Source organism: Mastigoproctus giganteus, chromosome 5 (genome assembly GCF_048544385.1).
Source record: "Mastigoproctus giganteus isolate SK-2022 chromosome 5, ASM4854438v1, whole genome shotgun sequence".
Taxonomy (NCBI): Eukaryota; Metazoa; Arthropoda; class Arachnida; order Uropygi; family Thelyphonidae; genus Mastigoproctus; species Mastigoproctus giganteus.
This window is the reverse complement of record NC_143579.1, coordinates 198,823,016-198,843,989: the sequence shown is the minus strand read 5'-3', so window position 1 is coordinate 198,843,989 and position 20,974 is coordinate 198,823,016. Positions and strand designations below refer to the sequence as shown.

General features: G+C 36.5%; 1 protein-coding gene across 1 annotated transcript in view; it reads left to right on the top strand.

The window, feature by feature from the left end:
- Positions 1–20,974, top strand: part of pyd3 (beta-ureidopropionase pyd3) — a 247,598-nt gene that overhangs the window by 201,722 nt on the left and 24,902 nt on the right. The window contains exons 10-11 of the mRNA XM_090373642.1: positions 2,930–2,970; positions 15,912–15,998. Of these exons, the coding sequence (XP_090229768.1) occupies positions 2,930–2,970; positions 15,912–15,998 (128 nt within the window). The remainder of the gene's footprint in view (positions 1–2,929; positions 2,971–15,911; positions 15,999–20,974) is intronic.

The following is a 20,974-nucleotide window of genomic DNA, read 5'->3' as shown; positions in this document are numbered from 1 at the left end:
CAAGCATTCTGGTCTCTTGCCAATTGCTATTGACTGCAACTTTTGCCTATCTCTATTCCCACCTTTGTCAAAACCAGATGGTTCTATTGCCACTTCAGCCAAAGATAAAGCTGACCTTCTGTCATCTTACTTTTCTTCCAACTCCTGTATTGATGATCTTGGTAAGCCAGCTACTGCCATTCCCAGTACACTGCTTTCAATGCCTCCTGTGGTTTTCCATCAAAAGGATGTCAGAAGGACTTTGAACAGTCTTGATTCTAAGAAAGCTTCAGGTCCTGATGGTATTTCTCTACTTGTTCTCTAAATCTGAACTTACCCTTGTTCTATGTCGCCTTTTTTCACTTTCTTATTCCAAAGGTGTTTTTCCTTCTTGGAAATTTTTTTTATGTTACCCATCTGTGGACAAATTCAGTGGAAAAATTTGGTGAAATGCAAGCATCTGCTCTTGATATTTGAAAGGCTTTTCATCATGTTTAGCATAAAGGTCTTCTGAATAAGCTTCCATCTTATGGTTTGCCAGCTGTTTTTTGTAATTGGTTATCCAGTTTTCTTTCTGACCCATCACCTTCTTCCATTGACCAGAAATCCTATCCATAGTTTTGCTGATGATAGCACATTGCATTCCACCTTCCAGATTGAGAAACCTTGCTCTGCACAAAGAGTTTCAACTTCTTGAATATCCACTACCAATTCCTTAAATGCTGATCTCAAGATAATTCTCCAGTGGGGAAAAGATAGCTTATGATTTCAATCCTTCTAAAACTCACTTATGTCTTATCTTAAAAAAGGATTCTTCTGCTCCTATGCTTATCTTTGATGACACTGTGATTTCTAGGCAAGATCTTATATCTCTATAGGGACTTACCTGGCATTCTAATCTCTCTTGGCTTAAGCACGTTACAAATAATCCTCTGCATCAAAAAAAGTGGGTTTTCTCTTTCGCTCTTGGCATTACCTTTCTTGCAAACAGCCATTCACTCTGTACAAATCGCAAATCTGCCCTACCATGGAATATTGTTGCCACATCTGGGGCGGTGCCCCCAAAACCTCTCTCAGACTTCTAGATTCCATTCAAAAGGGGGCAGTCAGGTTAATTAATGACTCATCTCTAACAGAGTTTCTCCACTCTCTGTCTCATAGATGTTCTGTTTCTGCTGCATGGCTTTTCTATAGATACTTCCATGGGCACTGTTTTTCTGAATTGGCTTCTGTAATTCCCACTCTCTCTACCAAAGCAGTCTGAACACATGCCACAACCATTCAACATCCTTTTATTGTTCAACTTCAAACTCACAGAACCAACTTTTCTTCTAACTCATTTGTTCATTCAAATTCCATTTTCTGGAACAACCTTCCTTCATATGTATTTCCTGAAAATTGCAATCTACAGAAGTTCAGGTCTAATATCAACAAATATCTTCCTTCATTTTCTCAACCTTCAACTTATGCATGGCACTAAGTACTATAGGTTCTAATACCCCTTGTGTTTGGGATTTTTAGAAAAAAAAAATTTTTTTTTAAATAAACTTAAAAAATGTAATTTTAATAAAAATTAAAATGCAATGTGTAAGCACTTCACAGAGTCTTTTCCCTTCAGATTGTCACCATTTTGGCCCACAGAAAAAAACATTATGTTACATTGATTTTCAGATGATGATGAAGTCAAAGAAGCAGAGCACAAGTGATTTTTCAAAGAGTGAAAAAATTTTCTTAGAAAGCATCAATGTTAGTAAATGTAGCAAATACAGTGGCAAGTTTTCTGAAAAGTGCCAAACTTTTTTTTTAATTTCTGGAAAATGTTTGGGGTTTGTTTGAATACTGCTAAAAAAATGCCAATATTTCATCTTTTATTAATAGATTGCAATATTTGTTGTTATGCGCTTCATAAGTTTTAATAAAAAAATTCATTTTAAAACTATGTTGCTATTCGTTTTACACCTATTATTTTTAAAAAATATATTAATTCTCCTAAAAACTGCAAAAAGAGTTATAAAATAGAAGTATCAATCTTTATTCTCTTCCATTTTTCTAGTTTAAAACATCATTAAGCATGTGAAATTGCATATATATTATGTATATAAATATTAAAAATTTAAAAAACGCATATATTGATACTATTAGTTACTTCCATTTCAGATTTATGTCAAATTTGTCAAGCTTCACAGTATGCAAAATTTGAAACTACGTATCCTGCTTCCCACAGCATAGTGGCCATTTTCAGGGAATATCTGGTTTTTCCTGTATTATTTTACTATGTGAAAGTAATAATAAATCTCTCAACAACAACTGGGGTAAGACTGTAGATGTTTATTGAACTAGTGGGAGAAGAAAAACAAGTAACCTGAAACTATAAACATAGTGTCTGTGCTTGTCCAATACCACATCGCTCTTTAATCAAGAAGCCAAATAATGGCAAAAATCTTGGCGGGTCACCTGACAGGTTCCCACATGCAATTTCTGTTCAAAAACCATTAAAAAATCACTGTAAATCTATAAAGTTTGCCCATATTTATGAGAGTATAAAAAATTTTCATTTTTTTAAGGTTGATTAATGATTAATTTTTCAGATTGATTAATGGTTGATGTGGGAATGTTATTTTTGTCAGCTGTAAGTTGACTTAACCATTTGGTCAAGAAGCTTGTGGACTGATGTGAGAAGTGCTTGGAGAAGTGAGGGGGGGGGGACTACCTGGAAAAGCAGTTTAAAATTTTTGCATATTTTCTTTTTTTTTAAATTTAATAAAAAAATAAATTGCCTTGATATGGCAGATGTAATAAGAAACCACAGATTTTTATTTTTTCCATGAAGTTGGTGTCCGATTTATTTAATTCCTTCCTTTTAATGATATTTTTCAACTTGCTTTTATGGCATTTATATTTGCTTTGTGTTATTATACTGAATCCAGCCTGTTGGTTATTTATTTTAAAGGATCCAGTTATGTCACTGCACCTGATGGATCTAGAACTCCGGTAAGTAAACTGTTATACTTTTCTGTTAATGCAGTTATGCAAATTTCAGAATGAATATTTAATTTGCAAATTTTTGTGTGCTCGATTTGTGTGCTAGGGAAAACACTTGTTCTATATTTGGGATGGAGTGATGTGTTTAAACACTCATTTAGAAAATATGCAACTGAACAAATAACAGGCAGGGTATAATTATATATAGCAGGGGTGGCCAATGAGTCGATCGCGGCTTTAATTTCGGTTGATCACGACTAATTTTAAATATACAGTCATCCCTCAATTTGCGCCGTCAGGTATACTACCAAAATTTTATATTGCGCAGCGGGTTTCGGTACCTGTGCGTTATTTATTTTTATTTATTTTTATTTTTTTTACGAAGCTTCAAAAATAGGAATGAAGATCAGATTTTGAAAATTTATTTTTGTTTTTTTTTACATGATTGAAGATTTCATTGAAGGAGAAACACATTTCACCATAATAAAGTAAAATCCCACAGAATTCCAGCTGTCGGTATTTTTGCAAATGCAATAAGGTTGAGTTTACTTCCCGTTTATAATTAGATTGCACTAACAGAAAAGCCCAATAAACCGAAAAGTGCAAATTGTTTTTATTGTTTTATGGTCGTAACCTCCAGAAATAGCTTTAGAGAAATATCACAAAGGCATTCGAAACTGATTCTTACCAAACAGAGCAATAAACAGTGGTGTGTTTGTCCGATTATTTTGGAAACAACTTTCTCATTCGGGAATCCTCTTCATCAATTATCCTACATTAGCTGTTCAGACAGAATATTTTTCCGATTCATGCAACTTAAATTGTTTTAATCGGTGACCATTGCTTTTGCTGATTTAATAACTGGACAGTACTTACATGTTAATTTAATACATTTTTATTTAAAATGAATACTACAAAAAAGAGTAAAATGTATAATTTTCATCAAGAGTGGGAACTAGAATACATTTTTGTAATGGTGAAAATAAAATGTTGCTGTTTGATTTGAAATGCTTCTGTGGCTATACCCAAAAAAGGAAATTTAGAAAGGCACTTAAATGCACTCCATGGCAAATACCAATCGGATTTTCTGCCTAATAGTGAAAAAATAAATTAGAACTTAAATCCAGATTATTCGCACAACAAAATTTCTTCATGACACCTAATTTACAATCTAAAGCAGTAACTATAGCTTCATTTAAAGTGAGTCATCTTTTCTTGCAAAAGCAAACCATTTTCTGATGGTCAATTCATCAAAGATGCATTTTTAGAAATAACAGATTCTCTTTTTGAAAATTAAGAACAAAAATTTAATTAAAAGTGCCCTTCAAGATCTGCAATTATCTCGAAATACTGTGATGCGATGCATTGAAAAAATGAGTAAAAATGTGAGCAAACAATTCTGTGCTCATATTGCTAGTAGTGTCCTTTTCTTTACAACTGGATGAATCTACAGACGTCAGTGATACAGCTCAATTGCTCATTTTCGTTCGTATGGTTTTCTATGATTCTGCCAATAGAGAAGAACTGCTGAGTAAAGTTTAGTTAAAAGAATGAACTAGAGGTCTTGATATATTTAACAAATTCAAAGATTTTATTGAAAAAATTAAATTACCGCTATTTAAGCTCGTATCAATAACAGCAGATGCAGCTGAAGCAATGACGGGGCATCTTAACGGATTCATCGCATCATGCCAAAAGGATGATGAATTCTGAGATTTTTTGAGTTACCACTGTATCATCAACTAACAAGTGTTAGCCAGCAAAAGGTTAAATACTAAAAGTGTTATGGACATCGCTTTCAAAATCGTGAACTCCATCAGAGGACAATCTCTTCAAAGGAGACTTTTAAAAATGCAACTTGATGAAAATTAACCAGATCTGATATTACACACAGATGTGAAACAGCTGAGTCAGAGTAAGTGTCTACAGAGATTTCAAAATTTGTTGAATGAAATTAAAAAAATTTGTTGATTAAAGGGGAGATGATTATCAGCAGCTACAAGATATGGAGTGGTTGTATGATCTGGCTTTTTCGGCAGATTTTACCAGTAAATTAAGTGAATTTGGAATTACAAGGAAATAATAAAAATGTGGGTGACATAATTAGCATTAGTAGAGGCATATGATGCAAAAAAGCAAGCGTATGCAGCATCAGCCAAAAAAAAAAAAAAAAAAAAAAAAACCACTTCCATTTCACCCCTCCATTCGTTCGAAATACCTGTCCATCTGGGCCTTAAATTTAGGCTATCAACTTCCACAATAAGGGGTGGAAGTCTTCCACCAACCAACTACCCGCTGGCTGAAGGCAAATTTCCGCACATCTATCCTACATCTGTCTTTCCTCAATCTGAATTTATGCCCTCTCAGGTGATTATTCTGAGCAAGAGGAAGAATCCCATCAGCATTGAGCATGCTCAAACCATTCAAGGCTTTATACACCTCTATCAGATCACCTCGCCGGTGCCTGGTCTCCAGACACTGTAATTTGCAAAACTTAAGCCTTTCTTCGTAAGAGCAACTCTTTGTTCCATTCACTAATCTTGTTTCCCTTCTCTGTACTCATTCCAGCAACTCTACATCCTTCTTGAAATGAGGCCTCCAAACCTGTATACAGTACTCAAGGTGTGGCCTGACCATTGCCTTATAAAAGGGAATAATCACCTCCTTATCCCTGCTAGAAAAATTCCTGTATATCATTTACAAGACACCATGAACTACTCTTGCAGCCCATCTGCACTGCTCAGAGAACTTCATATCTGCCTGCACAATTACCCCCAGGTCCCTTTCATTTTCTACCACTGTCAGTGTAGTACCACAGAGTTGATACTTTGCTCTGGGGTTGCTGTTTCCCATATGTAGTACTTTACATTTGTCAATGTTAAACTTCATTTTCCACCTCTCAGCCCATCTGCTCAACCTTTCCAGATCCTGTTGCAGCAGCATAGCGTCAGTAGTGTCCTTAACGACCCTGCCAACCTTTGTAGCGTCTGCAAACTTGCACATTAAGCTTGATATACCATCATCAATATCATTTATAAATACAGAAAACAACAATGGACCCAACACTGAACCCTGAGGGACTCCACTAATAACATTAGTCCACGGTGAGCAGTGTCCATTGATTACCACTCTCTGTCTTCTCTCCCTCAACCATCCCTTTATCCATAGCAGCAATTTGCCTCCAATGCCACACTGCTCTAATTTGTGCAGCAGTCTTCCATGTGCAACAGTATCAAAAGCCTTTCTAAGATCCAAATATATAATATCAGTTATTTCCTGCATCCAGTTCCTTTGTGAATTGACTTGCAATATTTCTGCATATAAATATCAATTTTTTGCAATGGTTAAGGATCTCAAAGAAAAAAAATTCGAACATTTTGCAAATATGCAAGATCATTTGCAAAAAAATCCTGTTTTTGAATTTAATAGTGAGAAATATGTTTCTGAAATTGAGAAAGTTCTGGATGATTTTGAAACGATTGAAGACATTGTTCAATATATTTCTTATCCATTTAATGTCAACTTAGATACGAAACAAATTGCAGAAAAAATCGCTGAGATTTTTCACGTGGAGAAAATATTACTTGAAAATGAAATTATTACTTTGCGAAATGATATCTTCCTAAACTCCAGATCATCAGAAAAAGACTTATGGAAATATGTTTGCCCGAAAGAGTACTCAAGTGTAAAAAAAATGTAGTGAACTTTTAAATTCCTGTTTTGGTTCCACATATCTATGTGAATCGGCCTTTTCATATTTTAAACATACAAGGAATCATTCTACTCTTACAGAATTGCAAACAGAAGATTCTTTACGGTTGGCCTTATCACAGTACATCCCCGATTTTGAAAGCTTGGAAGATGACACGAAGACAAAAACTTCGCATAACGTATAAGAATTCTAAATTGTATTGAATTTTAAAATTTGAATTTTAAAAACAAAATGTGATTGATGGAAAGTAGATATGTCAGGGCTACCAAACAAAGGATGGGTCCGGTTAAAGAAGTTAGTTCAGCTAGAGATAAAGGAGTTGAAAAGTGTTAGAATAGGAACATTGCCGACCCCATATGAATGTGGGAAGAAGTCGAGGACAAAGAAGAAGATTGAATTTTAAAACTTATAAACATTTTTCAATACGTGTTGATTAACTTGTGTGAAATTTTTGAGATGGTAGATCGCGGCACAAATTAAGTTGTCCACCTCTGATATATAGAGTGAGCAGCTATAGACATTGCTAACCAGACCAAAAGAAAGATGACATTCATGTTCGATGAACAAGACATGGTGGTAAAAAACTACAGCCATTATCAACCCACTGCAGGATGGAGCTTCCTCAACAATTCATGGTGAGGGAAATGGACCATAATCTGCCACGCTGGTCCAGTTCGGGTTGGCAGATCGACCATATTTAGCAGTCAGGAGCTTGAACCCCAGTCTACTGTGAAGCTCACATAAGAATTATGTGGTGTAGACAAGTACTGTTGTAACATTGTTCTCTCTCTCTCTCTCTCTGGTAGAGCATATATTATTATTAGTGCTATTTACTTGCTCCCTCTGAGTTGGAATCTAATCTTGTGGCAGTGATGTAGATTATGCTGTTAGAGTTATTTTTATTTTTTCAATGAAGTTGGTGTCTGATAAAAGCAGTATAAAATTTTTGCATATTTTCTTGTTTTTTAAAATTTAATAAAAAAATAAATTGCCTTGATATGGCAGATGTAATAAGAAACCACAGATTTTTATTTTTTCCATGAAGTTGGTGTCCGATTTTTAATTCCTTTCTTTTAATGATATTTTTCAACTTGCTTTTATGGCATTTATATTTGCTTTGTGTTATTATACTGAATCCAGCCTGTTGGTTATTTATTTTAAAGGATATTTATCAGAGAAAAAACTTGTATGAGGGCCAAATGGTCAGTGGGAGGGGGGGACAGAATTCAACCTGTTGGTTATTTATTGATAGTGGAGATCAGTGCTGCTGCAAAGAAACTGGCTATGTGCTTAGGCATTCTTATGAGTGGTTATAATATAGCTGAGTTTACTATATTGGAAACATGTGATTACCAGTTTCCTGTGTGCAAAATAATGATTCTAGGCCTAATTCCTTTGTTAGCGTCTGAAATTACTTAATTTTTGACAATGTAAACCAACATATGTGCCCGCCTAAAAGTTTGGAATCGCCTTTCATTTTCTTAATTTTTAATGTTTTTATTAAAATATTTTCTATTATGTATAAAAATCAAAAACCTGAAATAATATTTCCAAAAAGTTTAGAAGATTCCCAAATGTGGTAGAACATTGTAGATAATTCTAGAATATTCTAGAAAGTGGGAGTATTGTTTCAATATTATAGACCATTGTAGATGATTCTAGAGTATTTTGTAATAATATAAATTGAGAAGTAATAGCTGTAGCTTATAAAATCAAACACCCATCATTCAGAAAGAGTGGTTGGCATAAATTTTGTGTTTTGTGATAAACATGGGAAGAAATAAAGAACTGTTTTGAAAAAAGAAGTGCTATTATAACTGTATAAAGAAAGTTATTCCATGAAAAGTATTGACAAAAAACTAGGTGTTTCCTTTAAAGGAGTACAAACTACCATTTGACAATTCAAGGAGTCCCACAAAGCACAAGATAAGACCATAATGCTGATTTCTAAACACAATCGATGAGTTACACCTGAAATCTGAGCTGGGTTCAATAGGAACAGACGGTGGATGTAGACACAGGTTTACATCCACCGTGGCACCTCTGTAGCCAGGTGGGCAGGAGCAGCAGTGCGTAGCACACACACTTTTTGATTAGACCAGGGTTCGAGCCCATGACCACCAAATATGGAGGATGTGGAAAGGTCAGAGAATGACCACCGCATATCCCCGGAGCAATATGGCCTTAGTTCTAATGCTCCTAAAAACCAAATAACAAACAACATCCACCGTAAACCTTCATTTTAAACAAGCAAGACTTCATGGTTGTGTAATGGTCCGAACACCCTTATTAAAACCCGAAAATTGAAAGGAACAGTTGGCTCAACCATTTAAGAGCCATCAGTGTTGTACAATTGAGTGGAAAAGCATACTGTGGATGGATGAGATGAATCCAAATTTGAAAATTTTCAATCCAAGCGTAGAGTTTGTGAGCTGATCAACTGAATCAAAAATTGTGTCACATTATTTAGTGCTCCGTTTAAGCATGGTGGTGGTTCCATCATGATCTGGGGTTGCTTCTGTTTTTCTGGAGTGGTGACATTAGCATTAGCATTAGTAGAGGCATTTGATGCAAGAAAGCAAGCTTATGCAGCATCAGCCAAAAAAAAAAAAAAAAAAAAAACACTTCCACTTCACCCCTCTGTTCGTTCAAAATACCTGTCCAACTGAGCCTTAAACTTTTTTAGGCTATCAACCTCCACGACAAGGGATGGAAGTCTGTTCCACCAACCAACCACCCGCTGGCTAAAGGCAAATCTCCGCACGTCTATCCTACATCTGTCTTTCCTCAATTTGAATTTATGCCCTCTCAGGTGATTTTTCTGAGCTAGAGGAAGAATCCCATCAGCATTGAGCATGCTTAAACCATTCAAGGCTTTATACACCTCTATCAGATCACCTCGCTGGTGCCTAGTCTCCAGACACTGTAATTTGCGAAACTTAAGCCTTTCTTCGTAAGAGCACCCCTTTGTTCCATTCACTAATCTTGTTGCCCTTCTCTGTACTCGTTCCAGCAGCTCTACATCCTTCTTGAAATGAGGCCTCCAGACCTGTATACAGTACTCTAGGTGTGGCCTGACCATTGCCTTATACAATGGAATAATCACCTCCTTATCCCTGCTGGATATATTCCTGTATATCATTGACAATACTCCATGAGCTACTCTTTCAGCCTGTCTGCACTGCTCAGAGAACTTCATATCTGAGTGCACAACCACCCCCAAGTCCCTTTCATTCTCTACCACTGTCAGTGTAGTAACACAGAGTTGATACGTTGCTCTGGGGTTGCTGTTTCCCATGTGTAGTACTTTACATTTGTCAATGTTAAACTTCATTTGCCACCTCTCGGCCCATCTGCTCAACCTTTCCAGATCCTGTTGCAGCAGCATAGTGTCAGTAGTGTCCTTGACAACCCTGCCAACCTTTGTATCGTCTGCAAACTTGGACATTAAGCCCGATATACCATCATCAATATCATTTATAAATACAGAAAACAATAATGGACCCAACACTGAGCCCTGAGGGGCTCCACTAATAACATCAGTCCGCGATGAGCAGTGACCATTGATTACCACTGTCTGTCTTCTCCCCCTCAACCACCCCTTTATCCATAGCAGCAATTTGCCTCCAATGTCACACTGCTCCAATTTGTGTAGCAGTCTTCCATGTGCAACAGTATCAAAAGCCTTTCTAAGATCCAAGTATATAATATCAAAGTTATTCCCTGCATCCAGTTCTTTTGTGACTGCATCATAGTATCCAATCAAGTTGGTCAGGCAAGACTTCCCCTTAACAAAACCATGCTGTGTCTGAGCTATAACTGAAGTCTTGTCTAAATGATCCTGCAGTGCTTCTTTAACCAGTGCCTCCATTAATTTTCCTGGAACAGAAGTTAAGCTCACAGGTCTATAATTACTTGTGTCAGCCTTTGATCCTCCTTTGTGAATTGGGGTCACATTTGCACATTTCCAGTCTATGAGTACCTCCCCTGAGTCCAAGGAAGCTCTCATAATTATGGCTAAGGGTTTGCTTACTTCCTTTGCTGCCTCCTTTAATATAACTGGATAGATCCCATCCACCCCGGGTGCCTTTCTTGTGTTTATCTTCAACAGTTTCTCCTCCACTTTACTCCCAGTTATTTCAAGATTCTGTAGCTTACTGCTAGAGTTGAATACACCTCTGGCATTCCCCTCGCTGAATAACTCCTCATGTGTGAATGTCGATGCAAAATATTCATTTAGTTTGTTAGCTACCTGAGCAGGATCATCAACAGTTGATCCATCAATATCAAGTGGACCAATCTGATTCATCCCCTTCCTTCTAGAGTTTACATAAGTAAAGAACCTTTGCTGTTTTCCTTTGCATCCCTTGCCAAGGATTTCTCGTAATCTGCCTTCACCTGCCTAACCTCCTTTGTAACTTGGTTGCATATTAACTTGTATCTATCATAGGCTTCTGTGTCATGTGTTAATTTGTAAGTATCCCATGCATTTTTCTTCTCTGCCATATGCCTCATTAGTTCATCTGACATCCATTTTGGCCTAAACCTTGAACAATATTTCTTAGTTGGTATGTAAAGCCTAGTAGCTTCCAAGATAAGTTCTTTGAATGCTTCCCATTTTGAATTTGCTGTTGGTAACATCATCAGTTGGTCCCACTGTATAGAATTTAAATACTGTCTCAGTCCATCGTAGCGCCTTTACGGAAGCAATAACCCTTCCCTTTACCCCTAATGGTAGTTTGAGTAAATCCCACTTCAGCACACTGTGATCACTGACACCTAGTGGTTCATTTATCTGCAGATTCTTAATGCATGAAGAATCACTGCTGATAATCAAATCAAGAGTATTACTCCCTCTAATTGCCTCCCGAACATGCTGATGTAGAAAACAATCATCCAATAAATCCACAAAAGCCCTGCTTTCAGCCCCCAAATTCCTGTCAATATCTGGGAAATTAAAATCTCCCATTATAAGACTCTCTGATTTATTGGCCCACTCTATTTCCCTGTACAGTTCCTAATTATACTCATCAGAGTCATTAGGCCTATAGCACATTCCTACTCTCAATTTTGATCTTCCAATGTTTATGTCACACCAAACTGATTCAACACTGCACTGTCCAGCGATGTCGACTGGCTTCACTTGGTTTTTATGTGTTTCTTAACTAATAGCATAACCCCTCCCCCCTTCCTATCCTGTCTATCCTTTCTGTAGATGTTGTACTCCCCAAATTGCAGTTCTGCATCCCTTATATCTGTGTGACACCACGTCTCTGATATCCCAACAATATCTGCCGTTGATGTTTTGAGCAATACCTCAAATTCATCAAATTTATTTACTAAACTCCTAGCATTGGTGTACACGCAAGTATACCTGCACCTGTTTCTATTCTTAGCTACCCTAACACAACCCATGTGTTTACTTGTACCGCAATGGCTCCCAGCAGTCTCTGAAATACCATGCATCTTGTTTTTCAGGCTTCTGCTCATTCTAATAGAAGCAGTGCAAGAATCTCTTTAACCTCTGCCAGTGGTAAAAGAGATTCTTTCAATACTGTCAATCTATTGGTCTTTGTCTCCCCCCAATCTAGCAGTTTTCCGACCCACCTAACACTGCCTCGATAGCATCAGCAAATATTCTTGCACCCTTTCTATTTAAGTGTATCCCATCCCTGTAGAAGCAATCTCTCCTGTTAACAAGTACAGTCCAGGCTGAAGAAAATTCTACCCCTTGAGCCTTGCACAATCTTTCCAGGGCCGAATTGATCGACAAGGCTCTCATCATATACTCCCTCCTATCGTGTCTGGGCAGAATTGCAGACACTTTCAAATTCAACCCTAATTCTCGGCTTTTGTTCAACAGTGACCTGTACTTGTTAAGTAATTCTGCCGGTGTCCTACTCTTAATATTATTAGTGCCAACGTGTACAACTATATCACCTTTTGTGCCCTTAAATTCCTTCAATTCTGACATTGTCAGAATTGAAGGAATTTTAAGAAAAAGAAGGCTTGAACATAATGCAATATCCTTTGGCCTTCGACTTTATGGAAGAAATTTTATATTACAACAAGACATTGACCCAAATCACAGCTCTAAGCTGTGCAGGAGTTTTCTAGCAACTAAATAACTGGAGGGTTATTACAAATTATAATGTGGCCACTCCAGTCGGCCTGCTTAAACAAAATAGAACTTTTATGGAATCATCTAGTCTATAAAGTCTGCCCATGTTCACAATTTATGGGGAACACTGCAGATCATTATGAGAGATGATGTTAATAATGGAATAACATTAGTCAAGACACATAAAATTAATTGCAACATCTGTGTAAGGCAGTAATAAAATCTTGGAGGTTATTTTGATGAAAAATCAGTATAGATGTTAATATTAAACATTTCAAATTTTTTTGCTGTAAATTTTTCATTACTTAATAAAAAAAATCTTAAAATACTTTGTAGTGTGTCGTTTTTTATATTAACCTTACATTGTTATAGCTAATTTCAAAAAAAAAAATTGTGAAAACTGTTGTCATAAGCTGTGATTCCAAACTTTTAGGCAGGAATATATATGTTTAGGTAAATGTCTTACTTTCTGTCTCTGGCATTTCGTTATCAGAGTTTTTCTACACATACACTTAACAGCCTACAATTACTCATATCTCTGTATCCTCAGCCTTCTTCTTAATCTTCCCATATCTACCATACCCTCTCAATTCATATATCATAGTTTTCTTAATCTCCTCTGGGCCTTGTTCAGTCAACTTTATTCTCCATCTTGTGATCTATGTTCATTCCAGTTTCTCTTCCACCTTTTGCTTCTTTCAGTTTAACATCTCTTATCTATTGTTCTCAATCTCCTCATTTCTTATTTTATCGACCTTTTCCATCCTCCTCCTCCATAATCACATCTCAGAACTTTCCAATCTTTTCTGCATTCTTAACATCCATGGTTCTTCTCCATGAAGTACCATACTTCATACCAGACATGTGCAAATCCTTTCCTTAAACAAATTTCTAATTTCCTACATAATGCCCTTTGCTTTTCAAAAGATATTTTTACACATTACTATCCATATTTTTATTTCTTTGCTGCTTTTTGCTTCTTCCAACATTAAGCTTCACAAATACTTATGCTTGCTCACTTGTCCAGCTCTCTTCCTCTTCCTGTTTTAGTATTTAACTCATGCCTTTCTCTTTCCACTCTCACAACTTTCCTTTAGCACATTAACCAATTTTTAATTTTTCCTTAATACAATTCTCCCTCATATTTCTTTTATCAAATGCCTCTAATTATTTCCTCTTCATATATACTCATGAGCCAAAACATCATGACCACCTACTTAATAGCATGTGGGTTGCCTTTTGCCATAATAACTGCTTGCACCTGGCATGCCATCGATTCCACATCTGGTGGAATCGATGGCATGCTGGACCAGGTATCCTCAGGTATCCTGGACCAGTTGGACAGAAGTATGTCCCATAGTTTAACAATGGAGTGAGGCACTAGTGTGGACTAGCAAATACTACATCCCACAAATGTTCAATGGGATTGATGTTGGGGGAATTTGGTGGCCAGAGGAGTATACTTATGTTGTCTTGTTGAAAGAGTCTAGTGCCATCTGGATACATGGTCACCATTTAGGGCAAAGCTTGGCAGAATGTTCAAGAATATTTGGTAGTGTGGATGTGTTCAGTGGGGATGAGAGGACCCAGCGACATTCATGAAAACATCTCCCCAAACCATGATGCCAGCACCCACCTGTTTTTATCCAACTATGCAGTCTGATTGCAGCTATTTAACTGTTTGCCATCGAATATGCACCTGCCCATCAGCATGATGGAGCTGGAGCCTGATTCATCGTACCAAGCAGCCTTTCTGGTTGTCCAATGTCCAAAGGTGGTGCTCCTGCCCACTGGATGGTGGTCAGTCAACACAGATACATGAACAGGTTGCCTACTCCATAGGCCTCTCTGCAAGAGTGTCCGCTGGTTGGTTTGTGCGCCAGGAAATGTTTCTCTGTTTGCCCTGGCTATAATATGCCATTAATTGAGAAATCATGGGCCGTTTGTTGTCCCATACAGCACATTCCAACTACTGTTCACCTCGACTGTCAGCCACTGGTATTCTCCCTGTCCCAGTACTTTGGGTGTTTTTGCATCCCGCTTCAGATCATTCCCACATCTTTGCTACGGAGGACCTTCAACAGCTGACAATGCCTACGGTTACTGAGATATTGGCCCTACCTTCCTAGCACCATAAATCATTCCCATTGAAACTCCATCAGGTTCTTTTCCCTTTCCCCATTGCAAAAGCTTTGTGCTGATGATGGTCAGCCAACACAGGCACACAAACAGGTTGCCTATGAACAGGAGACAGTGGTGGTCATAATGTTTTAACTCATGAATGTATCTTAAATAAAATCAGGGACATTGAGGCATTTTTAAAAATCAAAGCTTTCATTCTGCAGAAGCTCTCTGATTTGAGGCCTCACAAAGTTTCTTTCACATCACTGATCTTTGGAAAATTCTCACATTAGTAATGAAATCCTCTTGAATTCATCTTACCCATCACCTTTCACAGTACTTTTCATTAGGTCAAATTAAATGTGGAATTAAAATTTTCATTTGATCCACTAATGGAATACACTGCTTGTTCCTGGGTTATATGTCATTTTTTGATGCCAGTCATGTTTTTCATAACAATCTGTAGAATGGCTATCCCATAGTTATAGGAAACAACATTTTGGGAACCTTCCTTGCATGCTCATTAATGTACCAATGACTTTGAAGTCACTGCAGATATTCCATTAATGAGTTTTGTATTGAATTGCTTTGAGTAGTATCTTCATGTTATAGTATGTCTTCTCTAGATGAACAGAGTGGGAAATGTGGTTGCGTGGCTTTAAGTTCCTTTTATTCAAGTGAACAGCTTTCAAACCTTGTTATGCCTAGTCAGTGAAGAGTTGCTGTTCAGATGTCATGTGCATTTGTGACAATTCCCTAAAAACTCCTTTGATATCATGGCAGACCATTTATTGTAAAGATCAGACCATTTATTGTAAAGAATGTCACCAAAAACATGGTTTCTTTTCGATAATGAGACACTTCAGCATTCTTCTTAACCAAGTGAAAATATGGATGATATATTCATTGAATTTTCTCTTAAACATAACTCTGTATATGACTTCACATTCATCCTTCTTAATAAATTAACTAAATATTTATTTGTTATATTCATAGGGTCTTTCTCGTTTGAAAGATGGTCTTTTGGTTGTAAAGATGGATTTGAACATGTGCCGACAGGTTAAAGACAATTGGGGTTTCAGGGTAAGAAATTATTTTCATAATTACTTTATTACTGATATCTATAAAGGAAATGCTGTCTTTTGATTCTTTGGAGAAGACAGGCATTCTCTTCATAGACATCATTGACTTCAGATATTATTCCCATTTTTCGAAGTTTTTGTCATAACAGTTGAAATATTATATTGTACTATATTTATTTTAACAAAATTATCTTGGTGTTAAATTTTTTGAATGTTGTAATTTGGCAAGATAGATTAGAATAGTAAAATTTTGAAACTAACTTCTTTATTTTCTTTTGAATTAAAGTGTTTCAATCTTTAATCTGCTCCTCACCTCTTGAAAGGAAAGAATCAGTTTTTGCTTTGGGTGATTTTTGATTCTAGGTCATTCAAGGTTTATTGTTTAGAAATCACTGTGCGAAAATTTGCAACGTGATTGTTAAAGCTAATTGAAAACTTAAATTAGATTTAATAAATAACCCCAGGGGCTCACATCTGTTGAGTATGGGCTTGGCACACCCAGGATCCTGAACTGGACATCATCATTCTTCTCTTTCTTGGTGATTCCCTTTTACTTTCCTCTAGAGTAGTTCAGAATTTTTTTTTTTTTTTTTTGCCTGGTGAAACACAAGCCTCAGGCTTCCTTGCACCATAAGGCTAACAATAATAATAAAAGTGGTTTGTCCAACCACACATCAGAAAATATTCAAACCAATTAAACTACATGCTTCAGCTGTGTATCTTTTCAAGTTACTCTTATAAATCATTGATCGTGGGAGCTAAATTTTGGAGCGTGAAATGGAGTAGATTAACTTAAATCTGTTTAAAATCCTCATAGGAAAAGACAACAGTTTAATGAGTTTTATCTTATGCATGGGAAATTCTCACCAAAGAAACTGCATGGTTGCCCATGTAGTTTCTTTCCTTGAATTTTCCTTATCTTTCTTTTCCAAAATAAGAAAATAAAGCCTTTTTCCTTAACATTGGATACAGTTATTGAATGACCTGAATGTTGACCTTATTTTTGGAATAATTATGCATTATATAGAAATAATACTTCATCTTAAATTTTGTTGTTTTGATTGTCTATAAATTTCAAAGCATTCTTGTGGGTTAATGTCTATTTTTATATATAATTTTATTTGGCAGTAAATGATTATGTACAAAATATAACTGGTTCTTTTAGTTTAGTGATCTATTGTATTGGTAAATGGTTGAGGACACCACTTATTAGCCAAAAGATACAAGGAAGCTAAGCTTTTTCTGCTTTAGCCAAAAAAAAAAAAAAAAAAATTAAATTAAATTTTATAAACAAGTAGTAAAATTAAAAAAAAAATAAATAAAAAATACACAACCTATGGGATGCCTAACTTCCAAGCTCTGTAAATTACACGTTTGCAATTAGTATTAGTATTAATACTAATTTCAAATATTAGTGAAAAATTATGTAAGAAAGCAAGCTTCTACACTATTAGCCAAAAAAAAAAAAAAAAAAAAAAATCCCATTTCAAATATCAATCCCCTTCAATAGTTTGTCTACTCCTTCCTTGAAGTCATCAAACTATCACTATCCACTTTCACAGGAACAGATGGAAGATTGTTCAGCCAATCAACCACCTGTTGACTGAAGACAAAGTTCAACTCATCTATTCTGCAAACATTATTCCTCAATTTGAATTTGTGTCCTCACTTGTAGTATTAGTATTCCTCAATTTGAATTTGTGTCCTCACTTGTAGTATTAGTATTAATACTAATTTCAAATATTAGTGAAAAATTATGTAAGAAAGCAAGCTTCTACAGTATTAGCCAAAAAAAAAAAAAAAAAAAATCCCATTTCAAATATCAATCTCCTTCAATAGTTTGTCTACTCCTTCCTTGAAGTCATCAAACTATCACTATCCACTTTCACAGGAACAGATGGAAGATTGTTCAGCCAATCAACCACCTGTTGACTGAAGACAAAGTTCAACTCATCTATTCTGCAAACATTATTCCTCAATTTGAATTTGTGTCCTCACTTGCATAGTCTAATTAAGAGAAGAACCCATCAGAATTAAGTTTATTCAAGCCATTCAAAGCCGTGAACAGCTCAGATCAACAAAGTGGTGCTCTTGTAAGAGCACCACTTTGTTCCCCTCACCAATCTCGACCTTCTCTGTACCCATTTTAACAGCTCTGCACCCTTCCTTAAAAGAAGCCTCCAGACCTGTATGCAGTGCTCAAGATGTGGCCTGACCATTGCCTTATACAAAGGGATAATCACCTTATCTCTGCTTGCAAAATTCCTGTATATCATTGACAAAACACCGTGAGCTATCCTGGCAGCCTATCTGTTCTGCTCAGAGAACTTCATACTCACACTGCACAATTACTACCAGGTCCTTCTCAAATTCCACTACCCTAAGTGTAGTACACAATTGATATGTTACTCTGGTTACTCTACTTATGTGTAATACCTTGCATTTGTCAATATTAAATTTCATCTGCCATTTCTCAGCCCATCTGCTTAGTTTTTTTAGATTGTTGCAGCAGCATATCTTCATTCTGTCATTAACCACCCTGCCAACCTTTGTATCATCTGCAAACTTAGATATTAAGCCTGATATACCCTGATCAATGTCATTAATAAATAAAAAAAGCAACAATGGGCCCTGCACTAAACCCTGTCGGACACCACTAATAACATTAGTCCATGAAGAGCAGTGTCCATTGATTAACCACTCTGTCTTCTCTCACTCAGCCATCCGTTTACCTACAGTAGTAACTTTCTATTGATGCCACACTACTCCAATTTGTACAGCAGTCTTTTTATGTGCAACAGTGCTTTTTATATGCATCAAAAGCTTTCCTGAAATCCAAGTACAGCCATTCCCTGACTTATGTAAGGGTTGCATTCCGCAGAACTCTACGGAAGTCAAGTTTTACATAAGTCGGAATTTCCCTAAATGCTTATGTAGCACTTGCAACAATGACCTCTGAATTTGATTGAAGCAAAAAAGAAATGTTCTATGAACATGTAAATAAAATTATTTATTCAATTTTTTTAAGTCATGCACAGGAAAAATTTAAAATTGTGTACAAAATTACAAAAATTTCAAAATTACAAAAAGAGAGACAGGCATAATGTCAGTAAGTTTTACCTTTCGAGCATCATTACCAGAATTAACTCCCAGCTAATAAGCATGCCGCTGTGGACTTTGAGGGCTGTGGGGATTTAGAAGGGGTTTTTTCCAACCTATCACAAAATTTCTTTGCAGCTGCAGAATCGGCACCAGCGACTTCACCGCATATTTTAATGTTTTGGAAATCAGCACGATGCTTGAACCTATTAAACCACCCATTTTCCACAAACTTGGCTTGGGGTTCGTCATAGTTATCCTTAATATCTTCATAAATACTTCTTGCTTTTGCTTGAATGGCCATTAGACTCGGGGGCACTTGCTTCTGAATCTGACTTTGCTGAAATACAAATGAAGAATTTTGAAATTATTTTCTTCATCCTCCTCAGTAGTAGCTACATCCTTCAGAATAGCTAAGAAGTTAGTTAAACAAAATTTCCTTTAACAAAACCATTGGGTAGCCTTCAGAATTCCTTTTCTAAGTATATCTGTATTGCTTTATCATTGCCTTCATGATTTTCCCTACCACTGAAGTCAAATTGACAAGTTTGTAGTTTCCCACTTCACTCTTAGAACTACCTTTGTGTATTGGTAATGCACTGGCATTTCTTCAATCCAGAGGAATCTCTCCTGAGTCCAGTGATGCCCCCATAATTAACCTTAATGGTGCAATACGCTATCTTGCTGACTCATTCAAGATTACTGGGAATATGTCATCAATTCCAGGATCCTTATTTGCATTTAGGCTCGAATTTTTCTAATAAATAATCATCTGTAATTTCAATATTGCTAATTTTACCCTACTCAGCCTGACTTGCAGAGTCTCTCCTTACTATCAAAAGTCTGGTAAATTCTTCAGCAACAACTGCTAGGTTATCTACGGCATTTCCAAACCCTCTATGCAAAGATTCAGTCCGATTTGTTTTCTTCTTTGTATTCAGACACATGAAAAAGTCCTAGGCCCCAGAAAAAGTCTCTGCTCTCTTAGACAGTGATTTCTCATGCTCAACTTTTGTCAACCTTCCTTTTCTGTGGTATTGTTATTGATCAACTTGTAGTTGTAAGGCTTCAGTACTCTTTGTTGTTTTGTAACTGTCATCACATCTTTTTCTGCTCTGTTTTCATTCACCTTGACATCCTCTTTGTGCTATGCTTTCTTAATGGTTTCTATGACTTCATGGCTTCTGTAACTATTACTTTAAAGATATTTCATAATTTTAATGTATTAACCCTCCCTCTGCCATCTGCCCAGTTTATTGTTTGTTTGTTTGTTGTTTGGTTGGTTTTTAGGAGCATTAGCAACTAAGGCCATATTGCTCCGGGATATGCGGTGGTCATTCCCTGACCTTTCCGCATCCTCCGTATTTGGTGGTGACAGGCTCGAACTCTGGCCTAATCAAGAAACGTGTGCTACGCACTGCTGCTCCTTCCCACCTGGCTACAGAGGTGCCTGCCCAGTTTATAGAGGCCAAATAGCATCTTCAACTGTCATGGTCTCCTTTCGTGAAATTAAAATCTGTGCCTTTGCTTTTAACTGTGACCCCTCTCTCTCTCTCTCTCTCATATCATCATCATCATCCAAATTGGGACCCCATGATCACTTCTTGTTGATGGTTCCTGTGCTGTCAGTCCTAAGATGTCATAATTTGTAGATAATGATGGCATCTTTGAATATACAGGTGGTGACCCCCGCTTAACGCTGATAGTTCGTTCCGGGAAAACAGAGCGCTAAGTGAATCCGCGCTAAGCGAGCGCCATATTCCCATAAGGTAACATATGTATTTGTGAGTTGCGGTCTATTCCATAGGATATTTTCTAATCAATAATAAATGGTAGTGAAAATATGCACCAATGTCGATTAAAAATATTTAATATTCA